Source organism: Spermophilus citellus (assembly GCF_964194105.1).
Source record: "Spermophilus citellus genome assembly, chromosome: 2".
In the NCBI taxonomy this organism is placed as follows: domain Eukaryota; kingdom Metazoa; phylum Chordata; class Mammalia; order Rodentia; family Sciuridae; genus Spermophilus; species Spermophilus citellus.
In genome coordinates, this window is record NC_138183.1 from 152,460,506 (window position 1) to 152,479,132 (window position 18,627).

Sequence of the window (18,627 nt, forward strand, 5' to 3'; positions counted from 1 at the left end):
AAATTTGTTTGGGAGATTGAACCTAGTGGCATTTAACCACTGAGCCACATCCCCAGCCCTTTTTAAAATATTTTATTTAATGACAGGGTCTTTCTGAGTTGCTTAGGGCCTTGCCAAGTTGCGGAGACTATGAACTCGCAATCCTCCTGCCTCAGCCTCCCGAGCCACTGGGATTACAGGCATGTGCCACCATGCCCAGCTTAAATTTTTTCCTAAAATTATGGACAAAAAAACAAACCCTATGAGACCAAAACTCTGTCCTCATTTCACAGATGCAAAGGCAGGTTGGGAAGCATACTTAATTTGCCCAAGGTCACATGATTGATAAGCAAGAAGGCTGGGGTCAGATGATCCTGGGGACTAACTCCAAAACCCAAGGTCTTTCCATGATACATGCTTCAAAGCATGTCTGTCACTTGCCAGCTGTCTCTCCCTCTCCAGTGTTCAATGAGGGCACCACAAATGCCAGAAACCTGTGACTAGCTTATAAATGAGGCTTGATAAACTCCTTCCAATTCATGTCTTCCCCCTTCCCAAACAGGCACCCCTCTAGACAATGGGGATTAATTAGTGGTGCCTTCTCCATAGGCTTCTCTTTGGGACAGACAGCAGGTACCCACACCAGGGCCAGCTCCTCACTGCCCTTTGGCTGCCACAGGGCCTTACCCGAACCCCTGAGCCTATGATCCCTGCTGGGCTAAGTGAAGGATTGCTACCCAACAGCATGCTAATGGGGACAGTTCTGTCATCAGCCCTGATAAATGGCGGGATGCCCAGACATGGTCTGGTCCTGCTGTCTATGCTTCCTCCCTCCACTGCCATAAAGAAAAATGCTGATGGGCACATGTTGCCAACACAGTGCCTGCTTTGGAAGGGACAGACCCCTTGGTTCATGAGTTTGGTGACATGGCTATTCTTCATGGACAGTTTTTGCCAACAACAGTGACTTTTTGTTTCACTTCCTGGCTTGTGGGGTTCATCTTTTTTGGTGATATTTTCCTTTCAGTTTGAATTCTATGCCACATAATGCAGCTGCCATCTGCCTCTTAAGCCCACAGCTAAGTGCAGGGCTAAAGTACACAGCCTCCTAATTCCTCTGCACGCCCCCGCCCCCCGCCCCGTATCATCACTGTCCATCCCTGACTCTTTCCCACTAATCCCCTCCCTTTGATCTGCCTCCTCCAAACAGATGGAGGTGGTGTGTAGAGGTAGTGTGTGGCCAAAAAGCACCCCCACTGCTCCCATTAGATTCAATCTGGCACACAGAACAGAGACACGGCGGGCTGAGTGGATGGTCTAGGACAAAGGAACCATGGATTCTGGCATTCCAGGACAAAGCCCTAACTTCAAAAATGAAACCACAGGAGCCCTCCTGGCCAGAGCCAGGACTGGTCTTTGCCATAGCTCCATGAGCCCAGAAACACAATACACCAGTCTAACCTTCTGGATTCCTATAACATACCTATTAGAGCCTGGAGGCAACTCACACAATCTTGTAGGCAAGTCACACACAGTAAGAATAATAATAGCTAACACTTATTTAATGTTATGTAAACATGATTTACATTCTCTACCTTACTTTCTTCTCACAGGAAACCTATATTGTAGGTAGAATAATCTTAGTTACAGATTGAGAAACGGGAGCTAACAAGTCCCAACTTCCCCCACATATTAGCATGCGGTGCTGGGCAAATTACTTACCCCTGTGGACATGAAAATCCATACTCTTACCCACCACACTACTACCCCTCATCACAAACTCACCAGGCCAAAGAAGGACTTGGGGTCAGAAGCCACGGAATCAGAGAGGTTTGGTTCTTTCACATGCTCACTAATCTTGGACTCCTGAGGAGACAGACCCATAGAAAAACCCCCCAGAAGCACTGAGAGTCAGGGTCACTATCCAGGGAATTCTGGTCAGGCCATAGTGCCAACAATGGACTCAGCCCAAACCAACATCCACCTCTTCTTGAAACCTGAGGGACCCTGCCATTCTCTCCAGACCCACACATCAGCCTCCTTGCAATCCAGATGGGCATGGACAAGCATGCCCTGCACTGGATCAAGGATTCACATGTAGAAACAGAGTCAAGTATAGTGGAAACAGAAAGTTGGCAGTACAGAAATTTGATGCTATCCTATAAAACAGGATTGGAGTATCTTTTCAAGGAAGTAGACAAAAGCTCTTTAAATGGATTCCTTTATCAACTACCAGGAGGAAGGATTGGAAAACCTAAAACGCCAAAAGCTTGCCCCACTTGAACCTACTTTTAGCCACTGGCCTAGTTTGCAAAACCAATCACTTCTATGTTTTGGATTGGTTCAGAAAGAGCCAATGAGAAAGGTCTTCTTATAATCCAATATATATATGCTGGGGCAGAACACTTCCACCGATGGAACCTTTGCCTTCCCTACATACACACACACACACACACACACACACACACACACACACACACACTCCCCACCCCACAAAGGAACTCTGATTGCAGCAAACCAAGACTAGAAGCGGGAGGCAGGGAAGGGAAAGAGTAAACAGGAGAAAAGAAGAACATGAATATACCAAGAGGGTGCCAATGGAAAAGCACATTTCTGCTCTGAATTTCCAATGCCACCAAGTTTGCAGTTTCATTCAGGATTTTACTGCCTGCTGGGTCTGGGCATATTTGTCACAATTAAGGGTTCTGGCTGATGTTGACAGCCCAGAGCAGGGCCTGCAAATGAAGCTCCTGACTCAGAAATAAAGATGTGGGGATAGGAAACTGCACAGAGCTAAAGAGAACAGCGAGGACTGCAGTCAGCAACTGCCTACGGGACTTACTTCACTGGCATCTGATCTGTTTTCTTTTGGGACAGAAGTCTCTTTCTTTGGCTCATTTGTTGCCTCTTCCTTCCTGGAATCCTCTCCTGCATCAACTGGGTCCTCCAGTGGCTCCTTTTCAGAGGACTTGGCAGGCTGATCACCTCCATGGTCCACCCCAGGTGTCATCAGATTTGTGGAAGCCCCAGGATCACTCTTCTTATTCTCTTCTTTTTCTGGAAACCAAGGACTCGCCCCTCTTTCCTGTGGCTCTTTGCCACCAGAACTGCTCAGACTGCTATCTCCACCTTGGCTGAAGAGTTTGCCGGGAGTAGGGGGGCCAGCAGCATCTGAATCAAGAGAAACATCCTTCTTCTCCTCTGGATGACTTGTTCTTGGAGACTCCTAGAGAGCACAGACCATGTCAAAAAGAAAGACATAAGAAATATAGAAAAGGAGTTGAGAGATGTGCTACAAGATGGAGATGGTATTCCTGACTTTCACAAGCCAGAGCTTGAGTTCTGATCCCAGTGGCCATCCAACACCTAAACAACTTGGGTTTTGTTTTAGGGGGGAGGGCATGGGGGCAGAGGTGGTACTGGGGATTGAACTCAGGGGCACTCGACCACTGAGCCACATCCCCAGCCCTATTTTGTATTTTATCTAGAGACAGGGTTTCACTGAGTTGCTTAGGGCCTTGCTAAGTTGCTGAAGCTGGCTTTGAACTTGTGATCCTCCTGCCTCTACCTCTCAAGCTGCTGGGATTACAGGCATGCACCACTATGCCTGGCCTAAACAACTTTTTAAAACATAGATTCCTGGCACCATACCCAGTCTACTGAATCAGAATTTCTATGGTGATTTGGACACACTCAACTGGGCCCCATCTACTGATGAGCCTGGAAATAACTTATGTGGACTATACAAGTCTATCATCATCTATCATGTTCTCACTCCACCCCCGTTAGCCAAATCTTAAGACTGCAGACTTAGAAGCCAAGATTCATTTAAGATAATAATGGACAATCATGTGAGAAAAAGGGAACAAAGTCCAGAATTTCTATTCTTCATTTTTCACAGGCAACAGGGGAAAAAAAAAAAAAAAAAAAAAAAAAAAAAAATATATATATATATATATATATATATATATATAAATGAAGGAGGCCTGCCCTCTCCAAAGCCTCCCCTATAAAAGCTGATCATCGGCAACCTGCAGACGGCATCCTCCATCCAGGGTTGTCAAATTTGGTCCCCACAGGAGCAGATGCCAAAATGGGATTAGATGTACAAGAGATTTATTAGGGGAAATGTTTATGAAAGATAAAGAAGAAGGGGAAGGCTTTCAGAACATGACGCAGACAGGGAAGGAAGCACAGCATGGTTCTGAGAAAGTCAGCCAGCCCAGAGGAGAGTTCCCATGCAGGCTGCCATTGAGAAGTCCCACATTAGATAGAAAGGTCCCTGCACTCAGACTCATGTTACAACCCATCAGCTTGGGGAAGTACAGGTTAGCATGAATCAGGGTGGGTGGAAGAGGCTGCATCTGGAAGCTGGCAATCTATTAAGCTCCCCTTGGCAGAGTCTCTGGAAAGGAGAACAGCACACCTCAACAGCAGCCATACCCTGTTTTCTCACCACAAACCTCACTTTAAAGACTAGTGAAAACCTATGGCTGCTACAACTTAAATTCTTTAGGTTTGACCAAAATAGAAACAAACAAACAAACAAAAAAAAAAAAAAAAAAAAACCCTACCTTGGAAATACAGCCAATGACCTTCCTGGGCTCATGCTGAGAAGCTTTCCTCCCAGAATACATCTGGGCTAACACTTGGGCTGCCTGGCTAAACAACTCCTGAGCAGGGAGTTTTAAGACTTCCTTATCCTGAAGATTCAAACAAAAAGCATGACAACCAGTGCTTGGATCTGGATGTTTTCCAGTAATAAATCTGTCTCTCTCCACCCCGGTTAGCCAAATCTTACGACTGCAGACTTAGAAGCCAAGATTCATTTAAGACAATAATAAACAATCATGTGAAATAAAAGGAGCAAAGTCCACAGTTTCTATTTGGGACCTGAAATGTCCCTGCAAAGGCCCATTGGTGGAGGCTTGGTGTCCAGGGTAAACGACTGGAATGTGGTAGAACCTTTAGGTGGTGGGGCATAGTGGGAAGTCTGTAGGCTTTGGGGAGTATACTCTGATCCCTTCCTCTTTTTATTGTCTGGCTCTTGATATAAGCAGTTTTGCTTCAACATGCTCTCTCACCATGATGTGCTGCCTCACCACAGGCCCAAAACAATAGACCCAACTGATCATGGACTGAACCCTCCAAAACTGTGAGCCAAAAAAACTTTTCTTTTATAAATTAATTATTTCCGGTATTTTGCTACAGTGCTAGAAAGCTAATTCACTCAAGTAGATAGTCAAAAGGTACAAGTTTTATTGGTGGTCTCGTAAAATATCTGATAAGCTCAAAAATATGACCACTGCATCAGGTCTGGCAGCCTACTGACTAGCTAAGCATGTTCTCCAAGGATGATGAATGAAAGCAGAAAAATAGAGCAGTTCACAGTACAACTTTCAAGAAAGATTGCCTAGGCTCAAATTATGGCTCCAAGCTTGCAGATGTGGTTCTTCTTAGGCAAACTGTGCTTCAGTTTCCTCTAAAACACAAGGATGCAGTACACAAGTACCTTTCTCCTAGGGTTGCCAGAAAGATTAAATTAGTTAGCACTTATGAAGTGCATTAAAGAACTTAGAACCGTGCCTGCCATATTGTCAGTATCTCCTATATGTTAACTAATTTTATATGAAGAGATCCACATGATCATTCACTGAGCACCCTCTATGTGCCAAACACTGTCTTGAGAAACCAAATATGACTAAGACATAGACCTGCCTGCCCTCAAGGAGCTGAGTTCACACTGAGAAAAGCAAAATATCTAAGGTGGACCTAGTTACGAGCCTATACTTCCCAAAGCAAAGAAAAGCTGGACACCAGGGTGACACTGTCACAAGCCTCAAGCCTGTCCCCAGAAGAAAAGCAGAGGGTGAAGTTGAGAAAGCAGGCACCACCCAAAACCGCCCTTCCCAGCTCCCCAATTTACAAGGAATAAATCTGCCATGGTTTCTGAGCTGAGCAGCGTCAGGCTAAGGCCAGGCCTTATCTACATATCCCCAGCAGCAGTCAGCACTCAGAGGAGCTCCATAACTGGCCTGTGGGGCTCCACAGACTCTAAGGAGAAAGTGCCTTAGGATGGACAAGGAGTGTCTAGTCAGCCACTTGCTCAGTAAGTGGGGCCAATCCACCCTAGTCAGGCTCAGTCCAGAATTAAGGAAGGTTCTCCTGCTCAAAGTTGGGAGTGAAACCTAGCCCCAAGAGGATTGCCTAGCAATAGACCTTGGATTAGGAGTTAGAGGAGGTGTCAGATACCAGAAGCAGTCTCTGACCTCCAAGATGGAGTTCATACCTCCTTCCTTGGCCCACAGCCCTTCCCACCTGCTTCTCGTGGTTCATCTCCAGCCACACAGCTATCCTGACTATGGATACACATCTTACTATGTCTCTATTTTGCTGGGCATTTTTTTTCTCCTGAGGATCAGACCTAGGGCCTTACATTCCCAGCCCTGCCCTGCAGATTTTTAATACAACAATTCTCTCTCTCTTTCTCTCCCTCTCTCCCTCCCTACCACTCACTCTGTCTTCTCCTCCACCCTCTCTTTCTTACCCCTCCCAATGTGACAAATTCACACTGGTTCTCACAGTCATCAACTCTTCCAGGAAGCCTTCCTTGTTCCCTAGGGAAGCTGACATGAGTTTTCTCTATCTTCTGCCATAATAGCTATCATAATTGCTGATTTCCTTCTGTTTCCTTCACCAGATTAGCTCCCTATTTTCCTCAGTACCTAGCTTCTGGTATACGATGAATGCTTAGGAAAGGCTATTGATTTAAATTTTTTGTTTTTATGAATGAATATGTTATACAGATGAAGGAGTTAGGCTTCTCTTCTGACTCTGCCAAATAGAGATGTTACATTTATTTGTCAAGGTCATATAGGGATTAGACTATATTTGTTATAATGCTTATAAAAAGCAAAATCACTTAACAAATGTTAACTATTAATAAACTGTCAAAATGATGAAAAAATAAGTAACCTTTCAACTGGTAGTTGGGGACATAGCTCAGTAACAGAGCACTTGCCAGGCACACACAAGGCCTTGAGTTCAATTGTCAGCACCAAATCAATCAATCAATCAATCAGGGGATATCAGATACAGATATCAGGTACAGGTAGAGATTCCCATCCTTATCTTTATTAGAGAATACAGCCAGACTATATAAGAATATTTTACCCAATCTAGCCACCTCTCAAACTTAAGTTGTTCAAAAGAAGATGTTCAGCTTGGGGTACTGCTCAGTGGTACAGTATGTACTTAGCAAGCAAGAGGCCCTGGGTTTAATCCTGAGCACCACCACCCCTGAAAAAAAAAAAGAAGATTTTTTCACTTGATGGGGCTGATCTTAGTGTGCCTATCTAAAGATTAAATTTTAAAATATTAAAATAAATGATCTTGTATTCTCTGCACCCTTGTGGACTAACTATAACAAGACAGAGGTGCACCTCGAGGTTGGGGAAAACAACACATTAAATATTAGTTGCAGATTATCTAAAAATGGATGAACGAGAGTTGAGTATCACATCTGACTCCATGTTTCCTTTCACCAAATTCCTACTCCTTGGCATGACACCAGGGCCAAAGCCTGAACCCTCCAACTCTAGGCATCTGGGCAGTTTCCTCCCCTGGGCTCTGAGAGTACACAGCTTTGCCCTGAGCCCATCTGTGCTCATACTCCTTTGTCTCCTCCTGCCACAGCACCAGTTCCTTGAGTATCTTAAAGCACATTTCAAGATCTTGACATCTGCATGAAGAATGGGATGTAGAGGAGGGGGGTGCTATAAGAACCATTCCATGAATATTTAACACCCCCCTCAAAGCCATGAGATCTCCAATGCTGCAGTCCCCTTCTTCCTGCCCAGAGCACAAATTCAGCACAAGATCATAAGGCAGGGGGGGTGCTCCACACCACATGCATGCATTGGCCCAGTTCTGGGGAGACCCCTGCCAAGCCAACCATCAGTCCAGTTTATTTTCCAGGTCTCATGCCCACTCAATTGAATTCTTTGCAAAGCACCCTGATATAGTTAGCACTTTCCAATCACACTGACATCATCCTGTTATTTCTAAGCCCAGGCTCCCTCCCGCTCCTTTGATCCGCTGATGGGCTTTTCATCAGCGCCACATGGCCACATACTGCCTGCTCACCCACCCTTCTGCCTCCCTGCTCTTGCTCATACCTGTTCTCAGTGCCGGTTCCACAAACCTTTCCCTTTTGAGACTGTAATAGACTAGAAATAGGCTTAAGTTGGAAAGCAGAAGAACAGGGAGAAGGAGACAGAGAGAAAGCTGCATTCTTGCCATCCTACTGCCCTCTCATGGAATCATGAGCAAAGTGACTGCTCAGTGAGATAGGGAACTAAGACAGAAAGGAAAGTTCCATCCAGGGCTGCCTGAGATGCCCAGGAGCAGGGAAAGGTGGACAGCTTCAAAGAGCCAAGAACTGTAACTGAGACAAGAGTTATTTTCAAAGGACAAAGGGCAAGGCCCAGGAAGAAACAGCTCTGCCTGTCCCAAAACCCCATTTATCCTCATGGCTAATTTTCCCAACAGAAAAAGCCCTAATTCCTGCCTGAGGTTAGAACATAGGAATCCCACACACCATGTGGCAAAAAGGCCTGAATCTGTTGCCATGTTAGAGGCAAGGATGGGAGGAATGTGGAACACTGCCCACTCCACACATTTCCCCTATTATACTGCAGTGTCTATTTATATTAAAGAGGTTATTAAAAATGTTTAAAATTCCCCATTCCCCCCAAAAGGCACATATTCAACAGAAGGCAAGCTCTAAGAAATCCAGGATATGTCCAAGAAGAAAATGTCTTTTTTTGACTGACATTTGTAATCTATTATGAAGTAAAAGTTAAGTAGTCCAAGTCAAAATGAATCATGATCAGTCCACATTGAGATCTTCATTCTACTAGTTGATAGCAAGGACCAATGATCTCTTCCACTCAGAACCTGGGAAAGTCAAGAAAAGAAAAAAATATCTGTCCCAGCCCTGGACTAGTGTGGCTCATTCATTCATTCATGTATTCATTCTCTCAAATGTTGAACAAAATATACCCAAGTGCTTTCTATGTTCCAGGCAGTGGGCCAGGTGCTGAACACATAGGAATAGGATAGACTCTCCACCATCAACTTGCTCAGTCTCTAGGAAACTATCCTTTTTCTCCAAAAGCACATTCTTCTTAAAACCCCTATTGCTATCCACAGTCATTCTCCTGCACAAAAAACTGAGCATCTCCTCAGATTCCATTAATCAGCACAGGTCTTAATGGTGAACAAGAAGAATACATAGTTGCCATGTCAAGGAAACAAGCAGATGGAAAGAACAATTTCAAAGTAGACGTGTATCAGGCTGAGGAATCAGACAAGACACTCAGAGGTACCATATTTGACAGAAAGAGTTCATTAAAGTCACAATCAAAACCTATCCAATAATACAGAATCAAAAAGCTGGGCAATTTCTGAGATAAAAGACAAAACCTAATGAGGAAAAGGGTCCTGCCAACAGGTAGAATTGGGTCACCTTGAAAGGTCCACCCACATCTTGGATCTTAGACACCAAATCGGGGCCTGCACCAGCATCTGAAACCTCCATTGGCTTGAGACAGTACACTGGCTCTCAAAGTCAGGGGAAGACTTAGAAACAATAAGGGATAACAGAGAAAGAAATTTAAATCTTTGTTAGAAGGACTATAGTTTTACTGATTGGTTTTGTGATCACTCTAATAGAGTGTGGCTTGTTTGATTTTAAGGGATTTAAGATATTTAAGAGAATCACAGCCTTCAGGACAGGGGCCTCCTGTGTTTCTTCTTTGCTAGCAAAACAATAAACCTTCTTTTTTCCTTTTGCTAAAAAAAAAAAAAAAAAAGATATTTAAAAGAATCTAATATACAAGACTTGTGAAAATTATAACTGAGTGAGCTGAGTCTGTAGCCCATATTTAAATGTTTGGGCAAGTCTAACTCGTGGACTTCATAATTCATTGGTTGTAAAAATACTTTGAGAGTATTTAAATACTAATTATTTAAAAATTAATAAATCAGACACTAGACAAAGAAGACATAGTGTGGAATATTATATTCCCAGTACAAATCTACACTGAGGTTTTTAGGTATTACAACAACATAGTGGAGTTTTGCTATTTGTTGTTCTTTATAAAGAACATTCCCGTGGCAGCAGGGGACAGACTGCAGAGAGAAGGATTAGAATTTGGGAGGGTGCTCTTCCCATCCACACTCTGTATTTTTCAGCCCTAGAACCTTTGCTCAAGCTGTTCAGTTGCCTAGATTATTCCCTAATGTCCTCCACGTCCAAAACTCAGCTACTCTTCCAGACCCAGCTCAAATGTCATCTCATCCACCAAGGCTTTTTGATGTGCAGGAAAGTAATTTCTTCCCTCTTACAGTCTATGAAACTGCACAATCTGTGAGGACAGTACACATATCTCATTTATGTGCATGTGACATATAGTAGCTAGTGAAGCACCTCATGCAGGAACATTCGACAAATGGTTGTTTTGTACATGAGTAAATGAATGGATTCCCTGTTCCCCTCATCCCTTCCCAGACCCCAGAAACCCTGGACAGGCCTGTGAAAAAACTGGTTCTCTTTCCAAACATTTACCTCATAAACAGAAGGGCTTCAGAAGGAAGAAGGGGCATACCGGGCTGAGGCATTTGCTGGTAGGGGCTTTAGGCTCTTACCTCATACTCAAAGTCTCCCCCCAGGGTCCCAAGGTCCAGGTGCAGGTTCTTAAGAAGCTCACTGGAGCTGCGGATACTCTGAAAACAAAAATGATTATGGGTGGTAAGTCTAAAGTAACTGGTCAGTTGAGAGTACAGGGAATACAGAGGGAGAAGTGGGATACTGCTGAGCAGGTAAACAGTGCCCAGGCAGGACTTCAGGGGACTCAAGAGCAGGACCTCCAAGGAGGCCTCACTAAGCAGCTCTTTATCCAATGTAAGCAAAGCTCTGCACCACGCAAATGGCCAAGAAGCTCCTTGTTGTTGTGCTTTCCAGATCAGATCAGAGGATTATAGGCTGGACGAGAAATAAAGCTGTAGACTGGAAATTCATTTTTATTTATTTTTAAAATAATACAGAATTACCTGGACATGGCAACACAAGCCTATAGTCCCAGCTACTCAAGAGGCTGAATCAGGAGGATCACTTAAGCCCAGAGTCCAAGACCAGCCTGGGCAACTTAGTGACATCCCATGTCAAAAACAAAACCATAGCTCAGAGATTAGCCAAATGTGGAAACAACCCATGTATCCATCAACAGATGAGTAGATAAACAAAACATGATATAAATAAATATATGATAGATTATTATTCAGCCTTCAAAAGGAATGAAGTTCTAATATATGCTACTTGAATCTTCAAAACAAACCAAGTGAAAGATGCCAGACACGAAAGGAAAAATATTCTATAATTCCACTTACACAAAATATCTAGAACAGGCAAATTCAGACAGAAAAAAGATTAGAGGTTACCAGGGGCTACAGGGAGGGGAATTGGAGTTATTGTTTAATGGATATGGAGCTTCTATTTGGGATTATGAACAAGTTCTGGAAAAGATTGTATCAATGATTGCCCAACATTGTGAAGGTATTTAACACCATTGAATCCTAATCTTAAAATGGTTAAAAAGGCAAAATTTTATGTCATACATAGTTTACCACAATAAAAAGGATTTTCAAGCAAGGTGTGCAGCACAGGCTTGTGATCTCAACCATTTTGGAGGCTAAGGCAGAAGAATCACAAATTGGAGGCCAGCCTGAGTAATTTAGCAAGACACTGCCTGAAAACATAATTTTGAAAAAAAGAGCCTGGGAATGTAGCTCAGAGGTAGAGCACTAATAAGGGGAAAAGGGGGAGAACAGCACAGAGGGTTTCAAGGCCAGGGAGAGGGCTTGATCATACCTGGTTGTCACTTTCCTCTTCATCCTCCTCATTGGTCTCCTCCCCTAAGCCCAAGAGGCTGAGAGCATTCCTGTCCTCATGGATGGAGCCTAAGAAGCCCTTTGTATATGCAGAAGTCTTCAGACCCTGTAGAGGCTCCAAAATAGAGAAAGAACATCAAGAAACTCACCAGGAAGACCTTCAGAATGACCCTGGAATGCCCACCCCACTCTCTATTTAGATGTCTCCAAATCAAGTCCCACCATATCCATGAAGCTGATCTAACTCACACTACTGATTCCCTTTTCCAGCTCCTACCACACTGGCTACATGAATTGGGAAATTAGCACTGATGGTCACAGAGGCCATGTGCAGCTTCATACAGACATGACTCATCTTCCTACCAGATTACGACAGGCCATCGACAGGCCACAGCTTCCACAGGAACTAAACACTCTGCAAGCCAGGGAAAGTACTCACCAGCGGGAGTTCTCCAAGCTGACCGGACTCCGCTGAGCTCCCCAGGCTCGCGCTTTGAGGTCCTCGAAGAGCAAAGGGCGGGGGATCCATGAGGCCTCGCAAAGGAGCCAGGCCCCCAAGAGGAATGTGGACTGGGGCTAATGAAGAACCCAGAGCCTGGGCAACAGAAAACATCTTATTACAAACCCAAGAAACCACGTGGCTCTGCAAGTGTCGGAGACAGATACAAAAATAAAACATCTAAATCCTGCCCGCTCAAATTTAAACCGCCTCCGCTTGGAGGCTGCTAATGAAACACAACATCCAGAAATTACCATTGTGCCAACTGTGTGAGAAATCACAGGCTGGTTTCCTGATTCTCATAACTCGAATGCCATCTCATATAAACAGTCCTCTTACATCTGGCAGATGCTGCATGGGGTTCTGTTCTCCTTTCAGAAGCCGTATAGGAAGTACGTGGGAAGGGAGCACAGAGACAAAACCCTCATCTACCAGAAGGAGAAGTCTCAACAGATAAACTTTGAAATTGATGAGTTAAGAAAAAGCAATCTCAGCACATTATTGACAAAGATGGAGGTAGACAACAGGAAAAAAGTGGTTGCCTCTGAGAGCGGGCTCTGCACACGGGAGAACTGCTGTACTTTATTATATCTTTTATTCTATTTGACTTGATCTTTTACTATAGGCATGTATTATTTTAATTAAAATAAACATTAAGTATGAGCAACAAAAGTTGAACTCTTTCCTCTCTCCACTGATGAAGAAGGTGGCTGGATGGAGCCTTGACAAGGGGCAGCAGTGGCCTGACCAGGTCCCTTCTTTTCCCTGTTCTCACAAAGGTTCATGCCAGCAAGGACTGAGGAAAGTAAACTAGGCTGGAGCACGAATGTGTGAGCCCCATGGCTACTCACAGATTCCTAGCTTATGCATCTGCAAGATTAAGAGGGTGCATGCTGTGCCTCTGAGAACATTTGTTGAGCAGCTTGAATGAGATAATGAATACAAGGGGCTTTTGTGAGTGGTCTAGGGCTATACGAACTTTAGGGAATTGCTATTATTACAGGGATTCACATATGATCAACTGGGCTTAGCAAAAGCAGAAACCAGGATACAATTTATAAAGAGCTCTTCAAGAGTCACTTCTCAAAGTGTATGAAACAAAGCAGAAATTCCATTCCTTTCTAATCCCATAGGGACTGAAAGAAAAAAGAGAACCCAGAGATGGGCAGGCTGAGGAAGTTCAGATCTACCATCTTTTTGGCAACAGCCTCAGCACAGGGGCCAGGCTACCGTACAGGTCCTAGCAGAGCCTATTTCTGCACAGGGAAGGTTATCAGATACTCAGCACGAAATGAGGTGAGAATCACTCCTAAGCCTCTGTAGCTCCCCCATCATACGATCTGCTGTAGAAGATCTTTGTTAGAGAAAAAAGAAGCTGATCATCATAGAATTAGCCAACAATGCTGGAGCACCAGGTATTGGCTAAACACCTTAAATGCAAAGTTTCATTTTATTTACACACAATCTGAGGAGGCTTCTGCCATTGACCCCATGTCAGCAAACAGAGGTTGGTGAGGCCAAGAACCCTGCCCAAAGTCACAGGGCCAAAGAGGAGTAGAGATGGGACTAGAATCCAGTGTTATCTTTAAGACAGTATTTTGTACCACCTTTTGACTCTGGCAGAAAAGAGGCCCAGGAAAGCTTCTCTGAGTGAATTATGAGCAAACGGGGCCTGCTCCTCCTGCCATTAGTCCCTCAACCAGCTCCAGCATATCAGCAAGTGAAATTCTTCCCACACTGTATTTATGGAAAATTACAGACTCCTAACATGGTTAATTTGCTAACGTGCTGGGGGCTCGAGGGAGGGAGACGGGCATGCTGAGGGCTTTGTTCTCCCAGGCCTTTACTAAATCAGTGGTTAGCAGGGAAATTATACATTCCTGGCTCCTTGCTGATCATCTTCTATAGATAGCCATTAACTCTGGAATATGGAGCCATGCATGGCATTGTCCTTCAGAGCAGATAAACTCATTGCCATCAGGCTAATTAAAACTTTCAGGATAATCTGCAGCCTATCCGATATTTATAGTGCTGTAGTAGTTATTAGAGCTAACAGAGAACCAGTGCATGCCAGCAATTAGGAACCAAAGGGAACAACTGGGTAAAGCCACATCTGGGCCACAGCAAATTCAGATTGATACCCACGGTCTCTGACCCAATTGGACCTCTTTATGAAAAATATGATGACTCTTTAAAGGGACAAAGGGTCAGAAAGAGAGGGCAAGCCCAGCCCTTTGATAATTCCTTAGGTAAGAAAGTAACGTCATGGGCTGGGGATGTGGCTCAAGCGGTAGCGTGCTCGCCTGGCATGTGTGCGGCCCGGGTTCGATCCTCAGCACCACATACAAACAAAGATGTTGTGTCTGCCGAAAACTAAAAAATAAATATTAAAAAAAAAAAAAAAGAAAGTAACGTCATAAACAGGATCTGCACAAGCCTAACACAGGTTAGTCAAGTAGTATTCTGGGCACTCTGGGAGACAAGGAGCAGAAGCAGCTCGCCATATGGTAGAAGGAGATCATGGGCTTGAGTTCTTCATGAGAATATTAACTCTCCAGCTCTGTATGCTGCCAAGAGGGCACAAGTTCAGAGCTCTGAGGTGAGGTGCCTACTGGGGAGCATCCCTCTCTAGAATCAGCTGATAAGAAAGGCTTCCCAAATCACAGGAGGTCCTATATCCTGTGCAGAGTCAGGATCAGTACCACCTTGCCCACCCCAGAACATACCACCTTCACAGCATGTGAACAATCAAGAATTACAGCTATATCCAGGGAAGGGAAGTCACACATTCCCTCAACCCTATTTTGCAAGTGAGTGTTAGGGTTAAAGAAATGTGAGGGCTGGGGTTGTGGCTCAGTGATAGAGCACTTACCTAGCATGCGTGAGACATTGCATAAAAGAAAAGTGAAATGCATGTGATGCCAAAAAACAGCCATCTGGGTAATTAAGGGACCAAGAATTACCAAGGGGAGTGAGGGACAGGAAAGCAGACCTTAGGGATATGGTAAGGCGACGACTCCACCTGCTCCCTCCCTGATAAGTTTACAGAGGCCTCAGGCCTCAGGCCATTCTAAGAAGCCTACCTGGTTGAGAAGCTGCATCTTGCCTGGCTCTGCAGCAGGCCCTCTGCTGGGATTCAGCTCGACTAGCCCCTGCCTGAAGGGGCTGCTGTTTGGCTGGCAATGGGCTTGCTGAGGGGCCTCCTGCTCAGCTGGACCAAGGGCTAACTCCTGAGGATGTCCCAGCAGCTCTGGCCCCCAAACCAGAAACCTTGAGTCCCTCTCCATGGTTCTGATGGCCTCTTGCTCACCCTCACTAGACATCCTAGAAGACTCAGCAGCCATGCAACAGACCATGCTGGCGATGTCTTTGTTTGGCATTTCCTGCATGCTTTCAGGCAGCCCCAGGCCTTCCAGTCGCCTAGAGATCTTGACCATCTGAAGGATGTGCTGGTAGAACCTCTGATCCTCAGAGTAGTCGTCACTCTCTGACTGCTCTTCAGCAGAGCTCTGCATGTGGGACAACGGGGGCACCATGTATGGGCAGGCGTGTTGATCTCTGAGCCCAGGGCCTCCCTGACCCATACCTGGCACAGATCCACGGGAGCTCTGTAGGTCCCAAGGGAAGTTGTTTACCTCACCCAGGATCTGAGAGCCAAGATGCAAGGCCAGGTTGCTGCTGCAGCCACTGACGCTCTCGACATCAGCCCCAGATACACTCGCCTTCCTATCTTCACTGGGGGGCTCTGGAGACCCTGCAGGGTATCTCTTCTCACTGGTAGGAGCCCCAATAAGAGTGTTCTGGGCTGCTTCTGATGTCCCAGTATCAGGTGGTATTATGAAGAGTCCCTGCAGTGGAGTTTTGGCTGAGGACCCTCGAGCCTCAGGGATACTGGTCTCTGTTTCCTTGCAGCTCCCTGGGGTATCCTTGTTGACAAGCTTGGAGACTTGTCCCATCCACAGTCCTGGGGACTCTCTCTTTCGTCTCCCCCTGCTCAGGCTCCCACCTTCCCCAGGAACTCCCTGCCAGTTCAGGTCTTTAGCTGGGCTGTTATCTAATAAAAAGAGATTATTATTTCTCATAGGCAGCATATGGTCAGAAGAACACTGGGACAGGGAGGATTCTTCCTCAGGGGATAGTAAGGGAATGGGGCTCTGACCCTTGTCCCCTGCAGGGCCAGTGGAGCTCAGTGTGGTTATGCTGTGGCTGTGCTGCTCCCCTTTTAGCTGTGAGTCCTTGATGGCTTCAGAAAGCTTAGAGTGGACAGGGATCTGGCTCCTGCTTTCTAACACATCCTGCCCATTCCAGAAGGGTCCAGTGTTCTGAGGGCACAGGGCACCAGGTTTCTGCTGTCTGGTCCTCATTTCCAGCTCTTCTATTTCAGGGTCTGAAAACCCCAGGTAGATTTTCTCTGTTGCCTTCTGGGGTGTCTCCAGACCCTGTTGATGAGCTAATTCTGTCCTGCATTGCGCTGGAGCCCTGCCTAAGATTTTCTCCACATCGGCAAAGATCTGGTGGGTTCGGGAAGCTTGATTTTTGGAGAGTGGCTGCAGTTTGCTGGGGAAGGCACCCATGAGAGGCCGAGGGGTGTCACCCAGCATGTATGGGCTCTTCCCTTTCTTAAAGGAGCCCTCACTTCTAGCCTGCATCTCTTGGTCTAGGTCCAAATCAGCAAGCCCAGGTGCTGGGAGAGGGGATGGGCCACGAAGAAAGGAAGAAGAAGGTAGAAGTCCCTGATCAGGCTGCATTTCCTAAATGGATATATAAACATGCAGAGAAAACTAAGACAAAGCACTTCTGATTTATACTTGCTACTTTAGCCCTTGCTAAGCACTTAGCACAAAACCACCCTCCATTTAAAGTAAAGCAGAAATCAAAAGAGGGAAGAAAAGCTAAAAACTCCTTTGGGCTGAAAATGTTGTTTTCTGGGCTCCAGTTTTCTTCTTTACACAGAGCAGGCTGGACTAAATCGATGTCTTCCTGCAAACCATAATCCATGGAACCTGAGGGACTCAGCACAGGCAGGGCTCTATAAAGTATGCATGTGACAAAGAAGAGGCATCACCCAGACCTACATTCCCAAATTCAACCAGAGCAGCTTCATTTCTTTTTTGATAAGCTGAACCTCTATAGAGAACTGATTTGAAAACAGGGCTTTACTATTAACAAAACTCTGAAAATCACCAGCTAGGTTATCTCCAAGATGCAATCTAGCTCTCAAGTTCTGTGATTGGTTAATTTTATAAAATTTGCCACAGACTTCTAGAAATTGCCTAAGTGCAAAAGAAGAGGAGAAACAACCAGTGCCCTGAACCCTGGAAACTCAGTCCAGTGAGATACTCAGAAAGTCATAGAAAAAACCCTGAAAAATAACCACTCTCTGCTAACATTCACACTAAACACACCCAGCTAAGAGTGCACACATCCAGAGGGCCCAAGCCACCTAAGTCTGGGTTGCCCACCAAGTCTGTCCCCTAGACAAGCTTGAGGTGCCTGTCCTGAGCCCTAAGAATCAGACTGATGGTTCATGGCTGTCCAGTCATCCTCATTTCCTGAAATCACAGTAGGAGCTCTTTTTAACAGAGAGCTCCAGGAATTCAGACACACACCCAGGACTCAGTCTGTCACCAAGCCTCTTCCCCAGAACCCACACTATATTCCCTGTCCCACCTTTAGTCATGTCAGCACCTGCAGGATGCCTGATTATCATTTCAAATAATTTCACAAAAGTAAAAACCTACCTTTTGCCTCTCGAACATATGATTTTAAAATTCAACCTATTTGGAAATTAACTGTCCTCTTCTATCTAGAGAAATGAACTTGTTATCTAGTTTCTCAGAACCACGAGTGATATGTGGGAGAGGGGGTAATCAACAAAGCTTGAACATGATAAAGAAGCTAAATTAATCAGCAACTGTACAGCACCAGAATTGACACCATAGGAAAGAAAACAAGGCTGGGAGTGTGACTCAGTGGTAGAGTCCTTGCCTAGCATGCATACCAAAAAAGATGAAAATCTTCATGGAGAAGTAAGCACCAGACTTTGGCAGGAAATAAAAACTATAAACAATAGGACAAAACAACTGGAACACAGAGAAGGTTGGAAAAATATTCTTGGTTCTCCTCATTTGGCTGAACTGAGTTTCCATGAGCCTTCCTTCCTCAATGTGCCCACAGGTTCCAGGCATGGGTAAAGG

General features: G+C 45.1%; 1 protein-coding gene across 3 annotated transcripts in view; it reads right to left on the minus strand.

Moving 5' to 3' along the window:
• The window catches only part of CEP164 (centrosomal protein 164), a 65,400-nt gene that overhangs the window by 25,196 nt on the left and 21,577 nt on the right, over nucleotides 1-18,627 (minus strand). The window contains exons 5-10 of one of the 3 annotated variants that reach the window (XM_081270906.1): nucleotides 15,514-17,181; nucleotides 12,371-12,526; nucleotides 11,912-12,037; nucleotides 10,690-10,767; nucleotides 2,822-3,205; nucleotides 1,765-1,845 (exon numbers count right to left, since the gene is read on the minus strand). In XM_081270906.1, the coding sequence (XP_081127032.1) occupies nucleotides 1,765-1,845; nucleotides 2,822-3,205; nucleotides 10,690-10,767; nucleotides 11,912-12,037; nucleotides 12,371-12,526; nucleotides 15,514-17,181 (2,493 nt within the window). Of the gene's footprint in view, nucleotides 1-1,764; nucleotides 1,846-2,821; nucleotides 3,206-10,689; nucleotides 10,768-11,911; nucleotides 12,047-12,370; nucleotides 12,527-15,513; nucleotides 17,182-18,627 lie in introns of all 3 variants that reach the window. The other 2 variants (XM_081270905.1, XM_081270907.1) reach the window with 2 other exon arrangements.